General features: G+C 47.4%; 1 protein-coding gene across 1 annotated transcript in view; it reads left to right on the top strand.

Annotated features, from left to right (window-relative positions):
- DDX4 (DEAD-box helicase 4) overlaps positions 1-16458 on the top strand; it is a 58363-nt gene extending 41905 nt beyond the window's left edge. Inside the window, exons 20-23 of the mRNA XM_038765645.1 lie at positions 2029-2128; positions 7701-7971; positions 14156-14266; positions 15826-16458. Coding sequence (XP_038621573.1) covers positions 2029-2128; positions 7701-7971; positions 14156-14266; positions 15826-15909 — 566 coding nt within the window. The 3' untranslated portion in view covers positions 15910-16458. The remainder of the gene's footprint in view (positions 1-2028; positions 2129-7700; positions 7972-14155; positions 14267-15825) is intronic.
- Positions 16459-17940: the final 1482 nt, after the last annotated feature.

Genomic DNA, 17940 nt, shown 5'->3' with positions numbered 1-17940 from the left:
AGCCTCTGACCCACACGGGGCCCCCAGGCTTAATCCCCATTTGACAGATGAGGTAACTGAGGCCCAAAGAAGTGAAAAGACTTGCCCAAGGTCAGACAAATGGCAAACCTGGGATTAGAAACCAGGTCCTTCTGACACTCAGGTCTGTGGTCTAGCCAATAGGCCAAGATAGGATGTGAAAGAGCATTTTGTGAACATAAGAACACCCAATTCATAAGGAAATCATTTTCAAAGTCTGTTATCGGTCCCAATTTTTAATATTCATTTATTCATCCATTCAGTTGTATTTACTGAGCGCTTACTGTGTGCAGAGCACTGTACTAAGTGCATGGGAAGTACAAGTCGGCAACATATAGAGACGGTCCCTACCCAGTAATGGGCTCACAGTCTAGAAGGGGGAGACAGACAATAAAACATGTAGACAGGTGTCAAAATCATCAGAACAAATATATATAATATTTATAATATATTTAATATATCAAAATGAGATAAGCAAAGCCGGAGTGGTGGTTTTTAAATGCCCCTCCTTATGGGCATGACTGATAGGGTTCTCATTCCCTTAACAACAAAATAGCCCATCTCACCCCTGACCCGCCCACGTTCTGTCTCTGGCCAGGAATGCCATCCTTCCTCAAATCTGATGGACAATTACTCTCTCCCTGCTTCAAACCCTTATTGAAGGCATACTTCCCAAGCACTTAGTACAGTGCTCTGCACACAGTAAGCACTCAGTAAATACAATTGAATGAATGAATGAATGAATGAAAAGCCCCCCTTTTCTTCTTCCACTCCCTTCTGCATCACCCTTTCTCCCTTTGTTCCACCCTCCCAGCCCCACTGCACTTATACATATCTGTCATTTATTTATTGGGATCCATGACTGTCTCTCCCCCTCTAGACTGTAAGCTCCTTGCGGGCAGGGAATGTGTCTGTTTTTTGTCATCGTACTCTCCCAAGCGCTTAGTACAGTGTTGTACAAACAGTGAGCACTCAACGCATACAATTAAATGAGAGAATTTCCTCATCTCCCCTCCCTTTTCCTCCTACTTGGGCAAGAAAAAGAGGATTCCCAGTCCCTCTAGACTTAACTCACTGTGGTCAGGGACCATGTCTACCAACTTCTCCCTCTTCTCCCCCTTCTAGACTGTGAGCCGGCTGTTGGGTAGGGACTGTCTCTATGTGTTGCCGACTTGTACTTCCCAAGTGCTTAGTACAGTGCTCTGCACACAGTAAGCACTCAATTAATACGATTGATTGATTGATAACTCTGTTATACTGTACTGTTCTAAGCGCTTAGTACAATGCTTTGCGCATAATAATTGCTCGATAAATCTGATCAACTGATCCCTGCCTCTCCCTCTACTACCCAGAAGCACCATGCAAATCAAGAGAGGCTACTTTATAAGCCAGTGGAGCAGGGACTGTCCTCACCCCAGTAACACCTCAGTCCATCAGTGGTATTTATTGAGCACCTACAGGTCGAGTACATGTAATGAACCAGGCCATGGTAAACAGGCCCCCTTCTTCCTGGCTTTAAAAAAAATAACGCAGTTTTAAAAGATTGTTTTGGTTTATCCTTTCTGCTTTCCCCCGCCTCTTATTCCACCCCCTCAAAAAAGGTGGGGAGAGGAGCCCCTTGTTCCTGGGTGAGTAAACAGGTGAGACAGGTACAGCCTTTCTTCAGGGTGTTTAAAACCCCTCCCTCTCTCCCTGCATGTTTTGTGGGACGACAGTTCATATCTGCCATGATCCCATCACGGACGAGCACAGACTCAGAACTGGGATTTAAGGTCTGTTTTACAGATGACAAGTTAAGTGACATGCCCAGGCTCACACAATAGGCAAGTGATAGAACCAGGAGTAGAACCCATGGCTGTTTCCAGAGAACATCTTTTGTGCTTGAGTTTTTTTTTTTTTGTAGCCCAAGAAAAACATCAGAGTAGCAAGAGTAATGAAACCAAAAGGATTGGTCTCCTGTCTTATGCCGCTCAGCTCTTACATTGAAATTTATGCCGCATTCTTTTTTAGGCCAGGAGAGAACAATGGTGTTTGTCGAAACGAAGAAAAAGGCAGATTTTATTGCCACCTTCCTTTGTCAAGAAAATATATCAGCAACTAGTATTCACGGGTGAGTATAGGCCAGCTTGCTTTTTTTGGTGGACACTGATGATAGTAAAGCTCAAATGTGGATGGGTGAGAGTTGGGTTTTTTTTAATACAGAATCTGAAATGGGAAGAATCATATTTGAGAACTGCGGTTCATTCATTGTCATATTTGAGTGCTTACTGTGTGCAGGGCACTGTACTAAGCGCTTAAGAAGTCCAAGTCGGCATCATGTAGAGATGGTTCCTGCCTGTTGTTTTCAATCATCTGCAGCTGATATACATTTGCCTATGCTTCAAGAGTTTTGAAGCTCCATCTTCTGTGAGCTGTTTTAGGAGTATTATCAAACTAGGAAATGGACCTTTTTTATGAAATTTCCCCTTCCCCTAAAACAATGCCTGTGGACACCATGGTTTTCTTACCACTTTAGTTATTTGGCCAGTGCTTTACTAGGTGCTGTAGACTGGGCATATGTCCTGACATGATCTGTGCCTCCATTTTGCTATGAAGGCTTCTGCAGCTCATTGAGAAGCAGCCTGGCCTAAGGGCTAGAGTACGGGCCTAGTGGTCAGAAGGACCTGGGTTCTAATCCCGGCTCCGCCACATGTCTGCTGTGTGACCTTGGGTAAGTCATTTCACTTCTCTGGGTCTCTGACCTCATCTGTAAAATGGGGATAAGAGTGTGATTCCCCAGGTGGGACAGGGACACACAATCCACCCTGATTACCTTCTATCTACCCCAGTTCTTAGAACAGTGCTTGGTACATAGTAAGCACATGACAAGTATTATTATTATTATTTAATTATTATTGATAGTAAGTGTTAAGTGCTTACTAGTAGTAATAATAATATACTAATAATGATGGCATTTATTAAGCACTTACTATGTGCAAAGCACTGTTCTAAGTGCTGGGGAGGTTACAAGGTGATCAGGTTGTCCCACGGGGGGCTCACAGTCTTCATCCCTATTTTGCAGATGAGGGAACTGAGGCATAGAGAAGTGAGGTGACTTGCCCAAAGTCACACAGCTGACAATTAGCAGAGCTGGGATTTGAACCCGTGACCTCTGACTCTCAAGCCCGTGCTCTTTCATTGTCTGCCAATTCTATTATTGCCATAGCATATTGATTGCTCAACTACACCCTGTGATGCCATCGCCTACTTTTATCATTGCTACTGTTTTATTGCTTCTGCATCTCAATTGTTAACCCCCCGCGGTACTGTCACTCGCCCTGCTGACCTCACCATGAACTTTCAGTTCCCTTGCTCCCAACTGCCATTCCCATTCCTCACCTTCCCCTTCCCCTCTCCCACCCAGCTGTTTCCCTCCCTCTCACCCACCAAGACCGCTCCCCCTCAACCCCTACCAAGGATTCCTCTGTACCAGCGCAGGTCCTCCGCTTCTCCCTCCCGGCCCCCCTCCTCCCCTTCTCCCCGCCCCCACCCCATCCCAGTTCTCCTTTCCCATCGCCACCCCACTTCCCACTCTCCCCGTCCAGGCCCCCGCCAACTCATCCCAATCCAAACCCTCCCCACCCCTCGCACCCTTCCCCCTCCCTCCCCACCCTCGACAGCTGATGCCAAGTGTGGCCTCTGGAACCCCCGCTCCGTTTTAAGTAAGATCCCTTTCATCCTGGACCTTTTCCTTTCCAGTTCTCTACTCCTCCTCGCCCTAACTGAAACATGGCTGTCGCCGGACGACACGGTCTCTTCTGCTGCTCTCTGCAGTGGAGGCCTCTTCTTCTCCCACTCCCCCAGACTCACCGGAAAAGGAGGAGGTGTCGGTTTCCTTCTCGCCCCCCAATGTCGCTTTCGCACTATCCCTCCTCCCCCTTCCCTTTCCTTCCCTTCCTTTGAAGCCCACATTATTCGCCTCTACCACCCCCTCCAGATTCTTGTAGCCGTCATCTACCGCCTTCCGGGCCCCACTTCCAACTTCTTTAACGACTTTGACCCCTTCCTCACATTCCTTCTCTCCTTCTCCATGCCCACTCTGATCCTCGGAGACTTCAATATCCACATGGATATCCCTAACGACTCCTCCGCCGCCCGCCTTCTATCTCTCCTTGACGCTGCCAACCTCTTCCTCCACCCCACCTCACCCACTCACCAACTTGGTCATACCCTCGACCTCATCATCTCCTACCGCTGCACTGTGTCCACCCTCACCAATTCTGTGATCCCTCTCTCTGATCATAATCTTCTCACCTGCCTCCTCACTCACACTCCTTTCCCCTGTAAATCCGTATTACTCCCTCACAGAGATCTCCGCTCTCTGGACCCCACCCATCTTTCGGAGCACCTCACACCCCACCTCGCCGCCCTCTCCTCTCTACCCAGTCTTGATGATCAGATTACTGCTCTCAACTCTACCCTTTCTACTCAGCTAGACTTGCTCGCTCCCCTTTCCCTTCGCCGCTCTCGCACCACTAACCCACAGCCCTGGATCACTGCCACTGTCCGCCTCCTTCGCTCTTATGCTCGAGCTGCCGAACGCTGCTGGCGAAAGTCTAAACACCATGCCAACCTCGTTCACTTCAAGTTTATCCTTTCCTGCCTTAACTCAGCCCTCTCTTCTGCCAGACAAAACCATTTCTCCTCCCTTATTGACACCCATGCCCATCACCCCCGCCAGCTCTTCCGTACATTCAACTCCCTTCTCAGGCCCCCGGTTCCTCCCCCTCCTCCTTCCCTCACCCCCAACGATCTGGCCTCCTACTTCATTAACAAAATTAAATCCATCAGGTCCGACCTCCCCAAAGTCTCTTCCCCCCTTTCTCCAACCCCCCGGCTCTCAACACTCTCTGCTACTCTCCCATCCTTCCCAGCGGTATCCTCAGAGGAACTCTCCTCCCTCCTCTCAAGTGCTACTCCGGCCACCTGTGCTTCTGACCCCATTCCCTCTCATCTTATGAAATCTCTCGCTCCATCCCTTCTCCCCTCCTTAACTTCCATCTTCAACCGCTCACTCTCCACTGGTTCCTTCCTCTCTGCCTTCAAACATGCCCATGCCTCTCCCATCCTAAAAAAAACCCTCTCTTGACCCCACCTCACCTTCTAGTTATCGTCCCATATCCCTCCTACCATTCCTTTCCAAACTCCTTGAACGAGTTGTCTACACGCGCTGCCTAGAATTCCTCAACAACAACTCTCTCCTCGACCCCCTCCAGTCTGGCTTCCGTCCCCTTCATTCCACGGAAACTGCCCTCTCAAAGGTCACCAATGACCTCCTGCTTGCCAAATCCAACGGCTCATACTCGGTCCTAATCCTCCTCGACCTCTCAGCTGCCTTTGACACTGTGGACCACCCCCTTCTCCTCAACACGTTATCTGACCTTGGCTTCACAGACTCCGTCCTCTCCTGGTTCTCCTCTTATCTCTCCAGTCGTTCTTTCTCAGTCTCTTTTGCAGGCTCCTCCTCCCCCTCCCATCCTCTTACTGTGGGGGTTCCCCAAGGTTCAGTGCTTGGTCCCCTTCTGTTCTCAATCTACACTCACTCCCTTGGTGACCTCATTCGCTCCCATGGCTTCAACTATCATCTCTACGCTGATGAAACCCAGATCTCCATCTCTGCCCCTGCTCTCTCCCCCTCCCTCCAGGCTCGCATCTCCTCCTGCCTTCAGGACATCTCCATCTGGATGTCCGCCCGCCACCTAAAGCTCAACATGTCGAAGACTGAGCTCCTTGTCTTCCCTCCCAAACCTTGTCCTCTCCCTGACTTTCCCATCTCTGTTGACGGCACTACCATCCTTCCCGTCTCACAAGCCCACAACCTCGGTGTCATCCTCGACTCCGCTCTCTCATTCACCCCTCACATCCAAGCCGTCACCAAAACCTGCCGGTCTCAGCTCCGCAACATTGCCAAGATCCGCCCTTTCCTCTCCATCCAAACCGCTACCCTGCTAATTCAAGCTCTCATCCTATCCCGTCTGGACTACTGCACTAGCCTTCTCTCTGATCTCCCATCCTTGTGTCTCTCTCCACTTCAATCCATACTTCATGCTGCTGCCCGGATTATCTTTGTCCAGAAACGCTCTGGACATATTACTCCCCTCCTCAAAAACCTCCAATGGCTACCGATCAATCTACGCATCAGGCAGAAACTCCTCACCCTGGGCTTCAAGGCTGTCCATCCCCTCGCCCCCTCCTACCTCACCTCCCTTCTCTCCTTCTACTGCCCAGCCCGCACCCTCCGCTCCTCCACCGCTAATCTCCTCACCGTGCCTCGTTCTCGCCTGTCCCGCCATCGACCCCCGGCCCACGTCATCCCCCGGGCCTGGAATGCCCTCCCTCTGCCCACCCGCCAAGCTAGCTCTCTTCCTCCCTTCAAGGCCCTGCTGAGAGCTCACCTCCTCCAGGAGGCCTTCCCAGACTGAGCCCCTTCTTTCCTCTCCCCCTCGTCCCCCTCTCCATCCCCCCGTCTTACCTCCTTCCCTTCCCCACAGCACCTGTATATATGTATATATGGTTGTACATATTTATTACTCTATTTATTTATTTATTTATTTATTTTACTTGTACATTTCTATCCTACTTATTTTATTTTGTTGGTATGTTTGGTTCTGTTCTCTGTCTCCCCCTTTTAGACTGTGAGCCCACTGTTGGGTAGGGACTGTCTCTATGTGATGCCAATTTGTACTTCCCAAGCGCTTAGTACAGTGCTCTGCACATAGTAAGCGCTCAATAAATACGATTGATTGATTGATTGATTTCCACCGAGCCACGCGGCTTCTCTATATTATTAATTACTAATATAATAATAATAATAATAATAATAATAATAATAATAATAATAATAGAGGTTTTCCAGGGAGCTAGGCTCCTAAATTCTGGGATTAAGGGAGAGCTACAGTAGCTCCAACTCCTGTCCCTTCTTCTAAGAATTATTTGCAGACAGTAAGCAATGAAAACCACAAATGCTGGCAATTATTGGGTGACAAAGCACATTGTTTCTGGGAAAATCATTACTATTATTATTATGATATCTGTTAATTGCTTGCTATGTGTCGAGGACTGTTCTAAGCCCTGGAGTAGATTCAAGATCATCAGGTCAGGTACAGTCCCTGTCCCAAACGGGGCTCATGGTCTAAACTATCATTCTGAAATCTTGTTTTATTATTGATATGGTCAAAGAATATAGACATATTAAATCCCCTTTCCCTGTCAACAAGAGAACTGCTCTGATCTTGAGACTCATAAAAAATGCTTAGACTAGCCTCTAGGCCTTTAAAGGATGAATTCAGAAAAACATTTCCTCGAGTTTTTTTAAATTATTATTTTGGCTTTTTTTGGTTCCTTTCGAAGCCTCCATGCATTTTAAAAGCTGAAAAATTTCTACCCAATGAATCACTTTTAAAGTATATAAAGAGCCCGTTGTTGGATAGGGACCGTCTCTATATGTTGCCAACTTTCCCGGCTCTGCGCACAGTAAGCGCTCAATAAATGCGATTGAATGAATGAATGAATGACCAGCCTCATAGAACACATCGCATCTCAACTGGTTAATTTTTCTCATTCCTCTACCTATGGCTAATTGTCAGGCACTTTTAGAAGCTGTCCTAACACCTGTTTAAATTTCTTTTTTTTCTTTTGGTAAGCGACCGGGAGCAGCGAGAGAGAGAGCAAGCTCTTGGGGATTTTCGCTCTGGAAAATGCCCGGTCCTCGTGGCTACTTCAGTGGCCGCCAGAGGGTTGGATATCGAGAAGGTTCAACACGTTATTAATTTTGATCTTCCTTCCACCATTGATGAATACGTTCACCGGATTGGGCGAACGGGACGTTGTGGGAATATTGGCAGAGCGACATCTTTCTTCGATCCCGAATCAGATAGCCACTTGGCACAGCCTTTGGTGAAAGTACTGTCAGATGTGAGTAATCAATTCAGTTTCCAGCTGTGAATTCATTTTTTCCCCTCGGATGTTATTGGAAGCTTCTGTTCTGAGCACAGGGGGACTTGTCTCCGCGTGGGTAAGGGATATACCAGCCTCCGGATGAACTCCTGGGTAAAGCTTTCGGGCTGCCTCTCCACACCTCCTACAGTTTCTCTTCTTAGTGTTCGCGTGAAAACCTCAGAGATTCGCTTGAGAAGCTAACTTAAACTTTGTACACTTCTTACCTCCTCCTCACATCGACTCCATCGTAGCCTAAAAGGAGCGTGGCCTAGTGGATATAGAGCACACGCCTGGGAGTCGGGAGGACCCGAGTTCTAATCCCGGCTCTGCCACTTATCTGCTGGGTGATCTTGAGCAAGTCATTTCACTTCTCTGTGCCTCAGTTACTTCATCTGTACATGGGGATTAAGACTGGGAGCCCCATGTGGGACCAAGGACTGTGTCTAACCTGATTAGTTTGTATTTATCCCAGTGCTTAGAACAGTGCCTAGCACAAAGTAAACGCTTAACAAATACCATTAGAAAAACAAAACCAAACAGAAAACCTCTGAAAGCCTGCTCCAGGCACAAACACCCTAGGATCTCCTTTCATCACCAAGCAGAATTTTTCTGTTGTTTTTTTTGTTAGAGTGAGTTTTATTAACAAGATTTTAATTTTCATTTTCATACCTCCCAACCTGCTTCCCCAATGCTTTCCTTTGCTTTCAGGTAGCCAACATATTCTAGGACAAATTTGAGACTTCTTTGCCAGGAGGCTAAGACCCTCTAGACTGTAAGCTCATTTTGGGCAGGGAACGTGTCTGCTAATTTCTCTTGTTTTGTACTCTCCCAAGTGCTTAGTACAGTGCTCTGCACATAGTAAGTGCCCAGTAAATACCCCTGATTGGTTGATTGATAGCTTAGTGCCGTCCATTGATTCTCACCACACAGGATGAGGCAAGTCCATTAGTTCCACCTCCACAGCTTTTTTTACTCCATGCCCCCTGATAACAATAATAATAATAATAATAATAATAATTATGGTATTTGTTAAGTGCTTACTATGTGCCAGGCACTGTACTAAGCATAGGGGTGGGTACAAATTGGGTTGGACACAGTCTCTTTCCCACATGATAATAATAATGATGGTATTTGTTAAGCGTTTACAATGTGCAAAGCATTGTTCTAAGCACTGGGGAGGTTATGAGGTGATCAGGTTGTCCCGGTGGGCCTCACAGTTTTAATCCCCATTTTACAGATGAGGTAACTGAGGCCCAGAGAATAATAATAATAATGGTGGCATTTGTTAAGCGCTTACTATGTCCAAAGCACTGTTGTAAGCGCTGGGGAGGATACAAGGTGATCAGATTGTCCTACGTGGGGCTCACAATCTTCATCCCCATTTTACAGATGAGGAAACTGAGGCCCAGAGAAGTGAAGTGACTTGCCCCAAGTCACACAGCTGACAGTTGGCAGAGCTGGGATTTGAACCCATGACCTCTGACTCCCAAGCCCGGGCTCTTTCCACTGAGCCACGCTGCTTCTCCACAGTCTGAATCCCAGACTGGCAGAGCTGGAGCTGGGATTAGAACCCACGACCTTGTGACTCCCAGGATCGTGCTCTATTCACTACGCAATGCTGCTTCTCATATGCCCCAGCGAAAGAATTCAGTCCTGGGAGTCAGAAGGCCTGGGTTCTAACCCTGGTTCTGCCATTTGTCTGCTGGGGGCTCTTGGGTAAGTACTAAGTGCCCGCTGTTGGGTAGGGACCATCTCTATATGTTGCCAACTTGTACTTCCCAAGCGCTTAGTACAGTGCTCTGCACACAGGAGCGCTCAATAAATACGAGTGAATGAATGAATGAATACAAGATCATGAGGTTGGGCACGGTCCCTGCCCGATGTGGGACACCCAGTCGTAGTCTGTAGTCTGCACCTACACTGTAAGCTCTCTAGAGCTCTTAGACTGGAAGTTTGTTATGGGCAAAGAACGTGTCTGCTAATTCTCTTGTGTTGTATTGTACTCTCCCAAACCCTTGGTACAGCCTATCTCGCCACTGACCTCTCTCCCACTACCCTGCCTCTGGCCTGGAACACCCTCCCTCTTAATAATAATAATAATAATAATAATGGCATTTATTAAGCGCTTACTGTGTACAGAACACTGTTCTAAGCGCTGGGGAGGTTACCAGGTGATCAGGTGGTCCCACGGGGGGCTCACAGTCTTCATCCCCATTTTACAGATGAGGTCACTGAGGCCCAGAGAAGTGAAGTGACTTGCCCAAAGTCACATAGCTCTCAGTTGGTGGAGCAGGATTTGAACCCATGACCTCTCACTCCAAAGCCCGGGCTCTTTCCACTGAGCCACGCGGCTTCTCTCTTCCTATCTGACAGACAACTACTCTTCCCCTCTTGAAAGCCCGTTGAAAGCACATCTCCTCCAGGAGGCCTTCCCTGACTAAACCGTCTTTTCCTTTTCCAATTCCTTCTGTGTCGCCCTGACATGCTCCCTTTATTCATCCTCCCCTCCCATCCCCACGGCACTCGCATACTTATTCATTCAATCATATTTATTGAGCGCTTACTGTGTATGGAGCACTGTACTAAGCGCTTGGGAAGTACAAGTCGGCAACATATAGAGATGGTCCCTACCCAACAACGGGCTCACGGTCTAGAAGATGGGCTCACAGTCTAGAATTACAGTCTATAAATTACATATCCGTAATTTATGTATTTCTGTTAATGTCGGCCGCCCCCTTGAGACCATAAACTCTTTGTGGGCAGGGAAGTTGTCTATTATATTGTTCTGTTGTACTCTCCCAAGCACTTAGTACAGTGCTCTGCACATAGGAAGCGCTCAATAAATATGATTGATGGATTAATGAATCCCTATTTCTCATATGAGGCAATGGGGGCCAGAGAAGTGAAGCGACTTGCTCAGGGCCACACAAAAGACAAGTAGCATGGCTCAGTGGAAAGAGCCTGGGCTTTGGAGTCAGAGGTCATGGGTTCAAATTCCAGCTCCGCCAACTGTCAGCTGTGTGACTTTGGGCAAGTCACTTCACTTCTCTGGGCCTCAGTTACCTCATCTGTAGAAATGGGGATTAAAACTGTGCCCCCCCCCCCCCCCCCCCCCGGTGGGACAACCTGATCACCTTGTAACCTCCCCAGCACTTAGAACAGTGCGTTGCACATAGTAAGCGCTTAATAAATGCCATTATTATTATTATTAAGTGGTGGAGCTGGGTTTAGAATTCAGGTCCTCTGACTCTCTGGCCTGTTTTCTTGTCCACCAGGCATCACTGCTTCTCTCCATTTACAGTTGCAAATGGTCTCTGCGTCTCTGCCTCCCCATTTTGACCGTCAGTGCCCTGCCCCATGTTCCTCCCTGTCCTCAGAAAGAAAAATGGCCACACCCTGGAACCATCCCAATAGAAGCCAGCCATACTTCTGCAAGTGTGACCCTCCTATAATCAATCATTCCTGCCCCATCCTGCCAAGGGAGCCTTTGATAATTTGTTGTTGCTTAGAGAAGCAGCGTGGCCTAGTAGAAAGAGCACAGACCTGGGAATCAGAGGACCTGGGTACCAACGTCGGCTCTGCCATTTGATTGCTATGGGGTCTTGGGCATGTCAGTTCACTTCCCTGTGCTTCAGTTTCTGGAAAACGGGAATTCACTCCCTGTTCTCCTCCCCTCTTTGACTGTGAACCCCATAGGGGACAGGGACTGTGTCCGATCTGATTTTCTTGTATCCATCCTCGCGCTTAGTACCGACTGTAAGCTCTTTAAGGTCAGGGAATGTGGTTCTGGCTACTCTGGTCCAGGGCCTAGAACTCGGTAGCTGCTCAATAAATCCCAGTGATTGATTAATCCAGGGGTGGGGCCTGTTTTGAAAGATCCATCCTGTAGCCCCTGCTTCAGTCCCAGCTCATAGCAAGGCGGGGCAGGGAAGGATCCCTGCTAGGGGATGAAGGCAAAACTGTCAGGGAAGAGGAGCTCCCAGCTTAGATGCTGGAGCAAGTAGGCATCGTCTGGGGAATAAGCAGGCGGGAGAGGGGAAGGATCAGCAGGTCTGGCCTTCATTTTTCTGCATTCCGCTTCCCCTTCCCTGCCTCCTTCCCTCCCTCCTCCTTCCCTTCCTCCTTCCTTGGCCTCGGCCCTCCTGGTACCCACACCCTCCACCTCCCCCCAGTCTCACGCTTGTAGGAGAGTCGAGTGATGGTATCGCGGTTGAGGAGGTGATTCAGGAAGGGGTTGGAGTTTCCCACCACCTGCAGGGGAGCAGCGGGGCCAGTGACCCCGGGGGACCATCCTTGGAACCAGCTATGGAAATCTATGATAATAATAATAATAATGATAATAGCATTTTAAGCACTTACTATGTGCAAAGCACTGTTGATTCATTCATTCATTCAATCTTATTTATTGAGCGCTTACTGTGTGCAGAGCTATTATAAGTGCTGGGGTAGATACAAGGTAATCAGGGTGTCCCAAGTAGAACTCACAGGCTTCATCCCCATTTTACAGATGAGGGAACTGAGGCCCAGAGAAGGAGCAGTGGTTGGTGGCACTTCCAAGATGGCAGGATGAAGTCCTGGCTTTGGGGAGATGCGGGGGGCCTCTTTGGGGAGTAAGGGCTGAGAGAAGACTGCCCATCCCCAGCCCATTTCCCAGAAACCTCCATTTCTCCAGCGCCTCACCGTTCCCTGGAAATCTGCCTCCGTTTCGTAAAAAGGAAACTAGTAGCTGATTCCTAAGAGAAGCAACAGTGCTAGAATAAATACGATTGAATGAGTGAATCCCCCCGCCCTACCTCCTTCCCCTCCCCACAGCGCCTGTATATATGTATATATGTTTGTACATATTTATTACTCTATTTATTTTATTTGTACATATTTATTCTGTTTATTTTAGTTAATATGTTTGGTTTGTTCTCCGTCTCTCCCTTCTAGACTGTGATCCCCCTGTTGGGTAGGGACCGTCTCTATATGTTGCCAATTTGTACTTCCCAAGCGCTTAGTACAGTGCTCTGCACATAGCGCTCAATAAATACGATTGAATGAATAAAGTGACCTGCCCAAAGTCACACAGCTGACAAGTGGCAGAAGTGGGATTAGAACCCACGATCTCTGATTCCCAAGCCTAGCCTCTTTCCACTAATAATAATAATAATGATAGTATTTATTAAGCGCTTACTATGTGCAAAGCATTGTTCTAAGCACTGGGGAGGTTACAAGGTGATCAGGTTGTCCCACGGGGGGCTCACAGTCTTCATCCCCATTTTACAGATGAGGTAACAGAGGCCCAGAGAAGTGAAGTGACTTGCCCAAAGTCACACAGCTGGCAATTGGCAGAGATGGGATTTGAACCCCTGACTTCTGACTCCAAAGCCCGTGCTCATTCCACTGAGCCACGCTGCTTCTCCAATAATAATAACTGTGGTATTTGTTAAGCACTTACTATGTGCCAAGCATTTTACTAAGTTTTGGGGTAAATACAAGATTATCAGGACACACATGGAGCTCATAGTCTAAGTAGGAAGGAAAACAGGTATTCCCCCCCCCCCCCATTTTGCAAATGTGGGAACTGAGGCACAGAGAAGTGAAGTGCTTTGCCCAAGGTCACACGGCAGACACGTGGCAGACCTAAGATTAGAACCCAGGTCCTCTAACTCCCAGGTCTGTGATCTTTCCACTAGGCTATGCGGCTTCTCTCGTGATCTAATAAAGATCCACTGGAGTGTCCCCTTTCCGTCTCTGGAGAAGCAAATATAATTGACCGTAATGTGATTTCCCCATAGGTAGTAAGCTCACCGGACAATCACAGCTGTCCTGCACCCCACTGTCTTGAGGGCAGATGTTTCCTCTCTTTGAACTCTGGAAGGGCTCCAGCTCTTAGGGAAACTGGAGGGGAGAGGGGCCCAGCCTTCTGGGAGTGAGGGTAGACCTCGTTCTCTGCGCCCAAACCAGCTGCTCTTCAAGGAGGGAAAGTCCATTGAATTACTTGAGTAAGATAGCCACGTATTTTGGGGGTCAGCTATCAGCGGTCATCCGGCATGCCCCCTTTGGAGAACTCAGGATGTGATCGCCGGCCCTTCTGATCCCCGAGACTTGGTTTTGAAACCCCAGAACAGTGCGGCGTCAGGGTAAGTGACTGCTCTTTGGGGCCTCTCCCTTTTAGGCAAACCAGGACGTTCCTGCCTGGCTGGAAGAAATCGCCTTTAGCAATTTCGTGCCCGGCTTCAACAGCACCATGAAGGGAAGTGTCTTCGCCTCAGTCGATTCTCGAAAGGTGAGTCGATGGTTGGAGAGGCGGGCGGTATCACTGCAGAAGTTCATTTTCATTGGCCAACCAGCCAAACCTGGATGGTTATTTTTGTGATCAAAAGAATGGGAACTTTTACCCGAAAACCCAGTCCATCCCATCTTGCTTTGGAATCTTTTCCCCTCTGTGGTCTCTCTCTGTTCAGGCAACTGCCGATTGATTATTTCCAGGAGACCTTACCCCTATTTTTTGCTCTTCAGACCTACAGCCATGTTCCCCTAAAACACTGGGACGGGGCTCCCTCTGAACCTGACATTAAGGAACACTTGGACTGTAATACAGGGTTTCTCTTATTCTATCTTCTCTCCCTTCCCCAACTTCCGCTTTTATCTGTTAGGTAAGGAATCCAGCACCTCTTTCCTAGACTAGGTGTCTGACTTTGGGGGACAAAAGTTAGGAAGCAGCTACCGTTCTATGACTGTGTACTTCAGTCAGTGTAAAAACATCCATATAGTCCGAACGAATGCTTTTGGTTGGATTCCAGATAGATGACGCATTGATAATGTAGAAGTTGGTGCTTCAACTACCATCTCTACCCGGGCGATACCCAAATCTGTATCTTCTCCCCTGTTCTCTCTCCCTCCCTCCAGGCTTGCCTCTCCTTCTGCCTTCAGGACACCTCCACTTAGATGTCCTCCCGCCAACTAAAACTCAACATGTCCAATACTGAGCTCCTTATTTTCCCTCCCAAACCCAGTCCTCTCCCGACTTTCCCGTCACTTGGACAGCACTACCATCCTTCCCGTCTCACAAGCTGGCAACCTTGGTGTCGCCCTTGACTCCAATCTCAATCATCCCACACATCCAGTCCGTCACCAGAACATGCCGGTGTCACCTTCACAACATCACCAAGATCCGCCCTTTCCTCTCCATCCAAACCTCTACCTTCTAAGTACAATCACTCATCCTATCCCGACTGGATTACTGCATCAGCCTCCTTTCCAATCTCCTAATTGCCTATCTTCCCCCCGCTCTTCAGTCTATACTTCACTCTGCTGCCCGGATTACCTTTCTACAGAAACATTCTGGGCACGTCACCCCGCTCCTCAAAAATCTCCAGATATTAATGCCTGTTTTGTGTGTTCTGATGTGTAGATTTGTCTCTAATTCTGTTTATTTATATTGATGCTGTTGATGCCTGTTTACTTGTTTTGATGTCTGTCTCCCCCCTCCTAGACTGTGCGTCTGTTGTGGTCTGGGATTGTCTCTGTTGCTGAATTGTACTTTCCAAGTGCTTAGTACAGTGCTCTGAGCACAGTAAGCACTCAATAAATACAATTGAATGAATGGAAAGGAATTTTAACCGGTTTCATTTAAATAACGGATTTTAAGCTGTCTTTGGAAAAATGTGAATTTAGCCTGCCCTCCCCTACGTTAGATCTTTTAATCAGTGGGAGTGAAGGGTAGTAAGGGAGAGCTTTTTTATTGCTTGTTTTAGGCTAATGACCAAGTAACTCGGCAAGGAAAAATGAATATGATCTCATTTATAAACAAGACTATTTTAACTTTTGTTAACTTTTTTGCAGGGTCCGGGCAAAACCAACCTGAATGCTGAGGGATTCCCTCCTCCTCATGCTCTAAATCCAGTGGATAATGAGTCATGGGAATAAGGGAAAACAAGCTGCCAAAATCCTGATACAACTCTGATAACAATACAGATAGTTTTTGGTTTGAATTTTAACTGAAATGCAAAGCTCAATTGGACCCTCTCTTTTATTCTAGGATAGTTAATGTTAAAGGAAAGTTAAGCAGTTGAGGTTTCAGCATGGTAATTACTTGTAAAATTTACTGTTCCTGGGGTGTACTGTCTCCTTGGGAGTTTAAGCAAATTTCACCAGTGTATGAAGGTATATGGTGCCTCCAGGAATATATTAAACTACTCGTACTTTGCTGCAGAGATAAGTGACACAACTTTTTATTGAGCCTATTTTGTTATTAGGAATAAAAGATGACTTCCTTAAGGTAAAAGTGAACAAACTTTTGTTTAAGGATGACTTCTGCATACCTAAGTTACACAGCAATTTTATTTCACAGGTGTCCAATGGGTGTGTGTGCGTGTGTGTGTGTGTCCGGCTGCTGTACCTTGTGGTCTGACAAATAGCTGTAACTTTTAGCTTTCCTTGTAAACAATCTCAATAAAATACCAAACCTCAACTTTTGTGGTCGTACTACACTAATTTTGTGTTTGAATTAATAAGGGTTCTGTCGTCCTCTTTTGTAATAACATTTTTGCTTGAGGTCTTTGGAAAAAGCATAAAAGGATGATGTGGTATTTCTAATAGAGATCAAGAGTAATTGTCATCTAGAGTTACTGTTAGTGGAGATGCTTAAAATTAAGCCCATTGTTCACTGAAAGGACAAAAAAATGAACTTAGTGGTGGGTTCCCTATAAAGGCTTTTTGGGGTTGGAGGTTCTGAGCAGGGAACAGTGAACTGGGGATGTAGTTCTTGGTTCCCCTTCCATCCTTCCCCATCCAATATATCTTTATCTTCCTGTAAAGCGCCAGTCAATTAATCGATATTTATTGAACGCTTACTGCGTTCAGAGCGTTACTAGATGCTAGGGAATATAGAGATAGTGGAGCTGATAGATGTGACCCCTGTGCACAAGGAGCTTTATAGTCTCTATCATAAGGCCCCTGAGACGCTTGACCCTGAGTGAAAATTGCAGTAGTTTCCTGTTTTTCACCATCTCAACAATAGTTTCAGCGTCACAAAAGATACTTTGACAACAGAATGGCCTAGATCGTGGCATAGCTGAAGGGAACTTCGGAGGCTCGGGAAGCCTTGCAATGTCCATCGGTCCTTTGGCAGCCTCTTCCTGAGGTCCGGTTGGACGTTCACTTGAGTTCCATGTGTTTGTTTCCTCAAGCACCTAGTACAGTGCTCTGCACACAGTAAGCGCTCAATCGACACCGCTGTTGGATTTTTTCCTTTTGCCTTTCTTCCAAGGGTTGATCCAGCGGGTCACCCGGACCTAGTCGCTCTTCCCTGCCTCGCTCGCCGGTTGGGTCACGGGTCTTATACGTTCACCATCGGTGTTCAAGTTGTTTTCTAGGTGACCAGGATCAAAGTGTCCTCGTGCAGTCCTCAGCACACAACCAGGCTGCCATCTACTGTCTGGAAAACCAAATTAGAAGCCGCTGCACGGACCCGTGGGGTTCGCGTCGACAGGCTCTGGGAATTTTAGGAAAGATCTACAGTTAATAATAGTAATAATAATGATGGTATTTGTTAATCGCTTACTATGTGCGAAGCACTGTTGTAAGTGCTGGGAAGGTTACAAGGTGATCAGGTTGTCCCACGGGGGGCTCACAGTTTGAATCCCCATTTTACAGAGGAGGGAACTGAGGCCCAGAGAAGTTGTGACTTGCCCAAAGTCACACAGCTGCCGGGATTTGAACCCGTGACCTCTGACTCCAAAGCCCGGGCTCTTTCCACTGAGCCACGCTGCTTCTCCTTCATCCGCTTAATCGTAATGGTGATTTTTCCTGATCCTTGTCAGGCATTATTCTGAGAGCAGGGATAGATACGAGTTAATCAGGTTAGTTTGTGCTAAACACCGCAAGATAACCATTTTGGAGCTGACACAGACCCTTCCCCACGCGGGGCTTGCAGTCTGAGGGAGGGAGAAGAGGTAT

Source organism: Tachyglossus aculeatus, chromosome 23, assembly GCF_015852505.1.
Source record: "Tachyglossus aculeatus isolate mTacAcu1 chromosome 23, mTacAcu1.pri, whole genome shotgun sequence".
NCBI lineage: Eukaryota > Metazoa > Chordata > Mammalia > Monotremata > Tachyglossidae > Tachyglossus > Tachyglossus aculeatus.
This window is presented reverse-complemented; position numbering and strand designations above follow the sequence as displayed.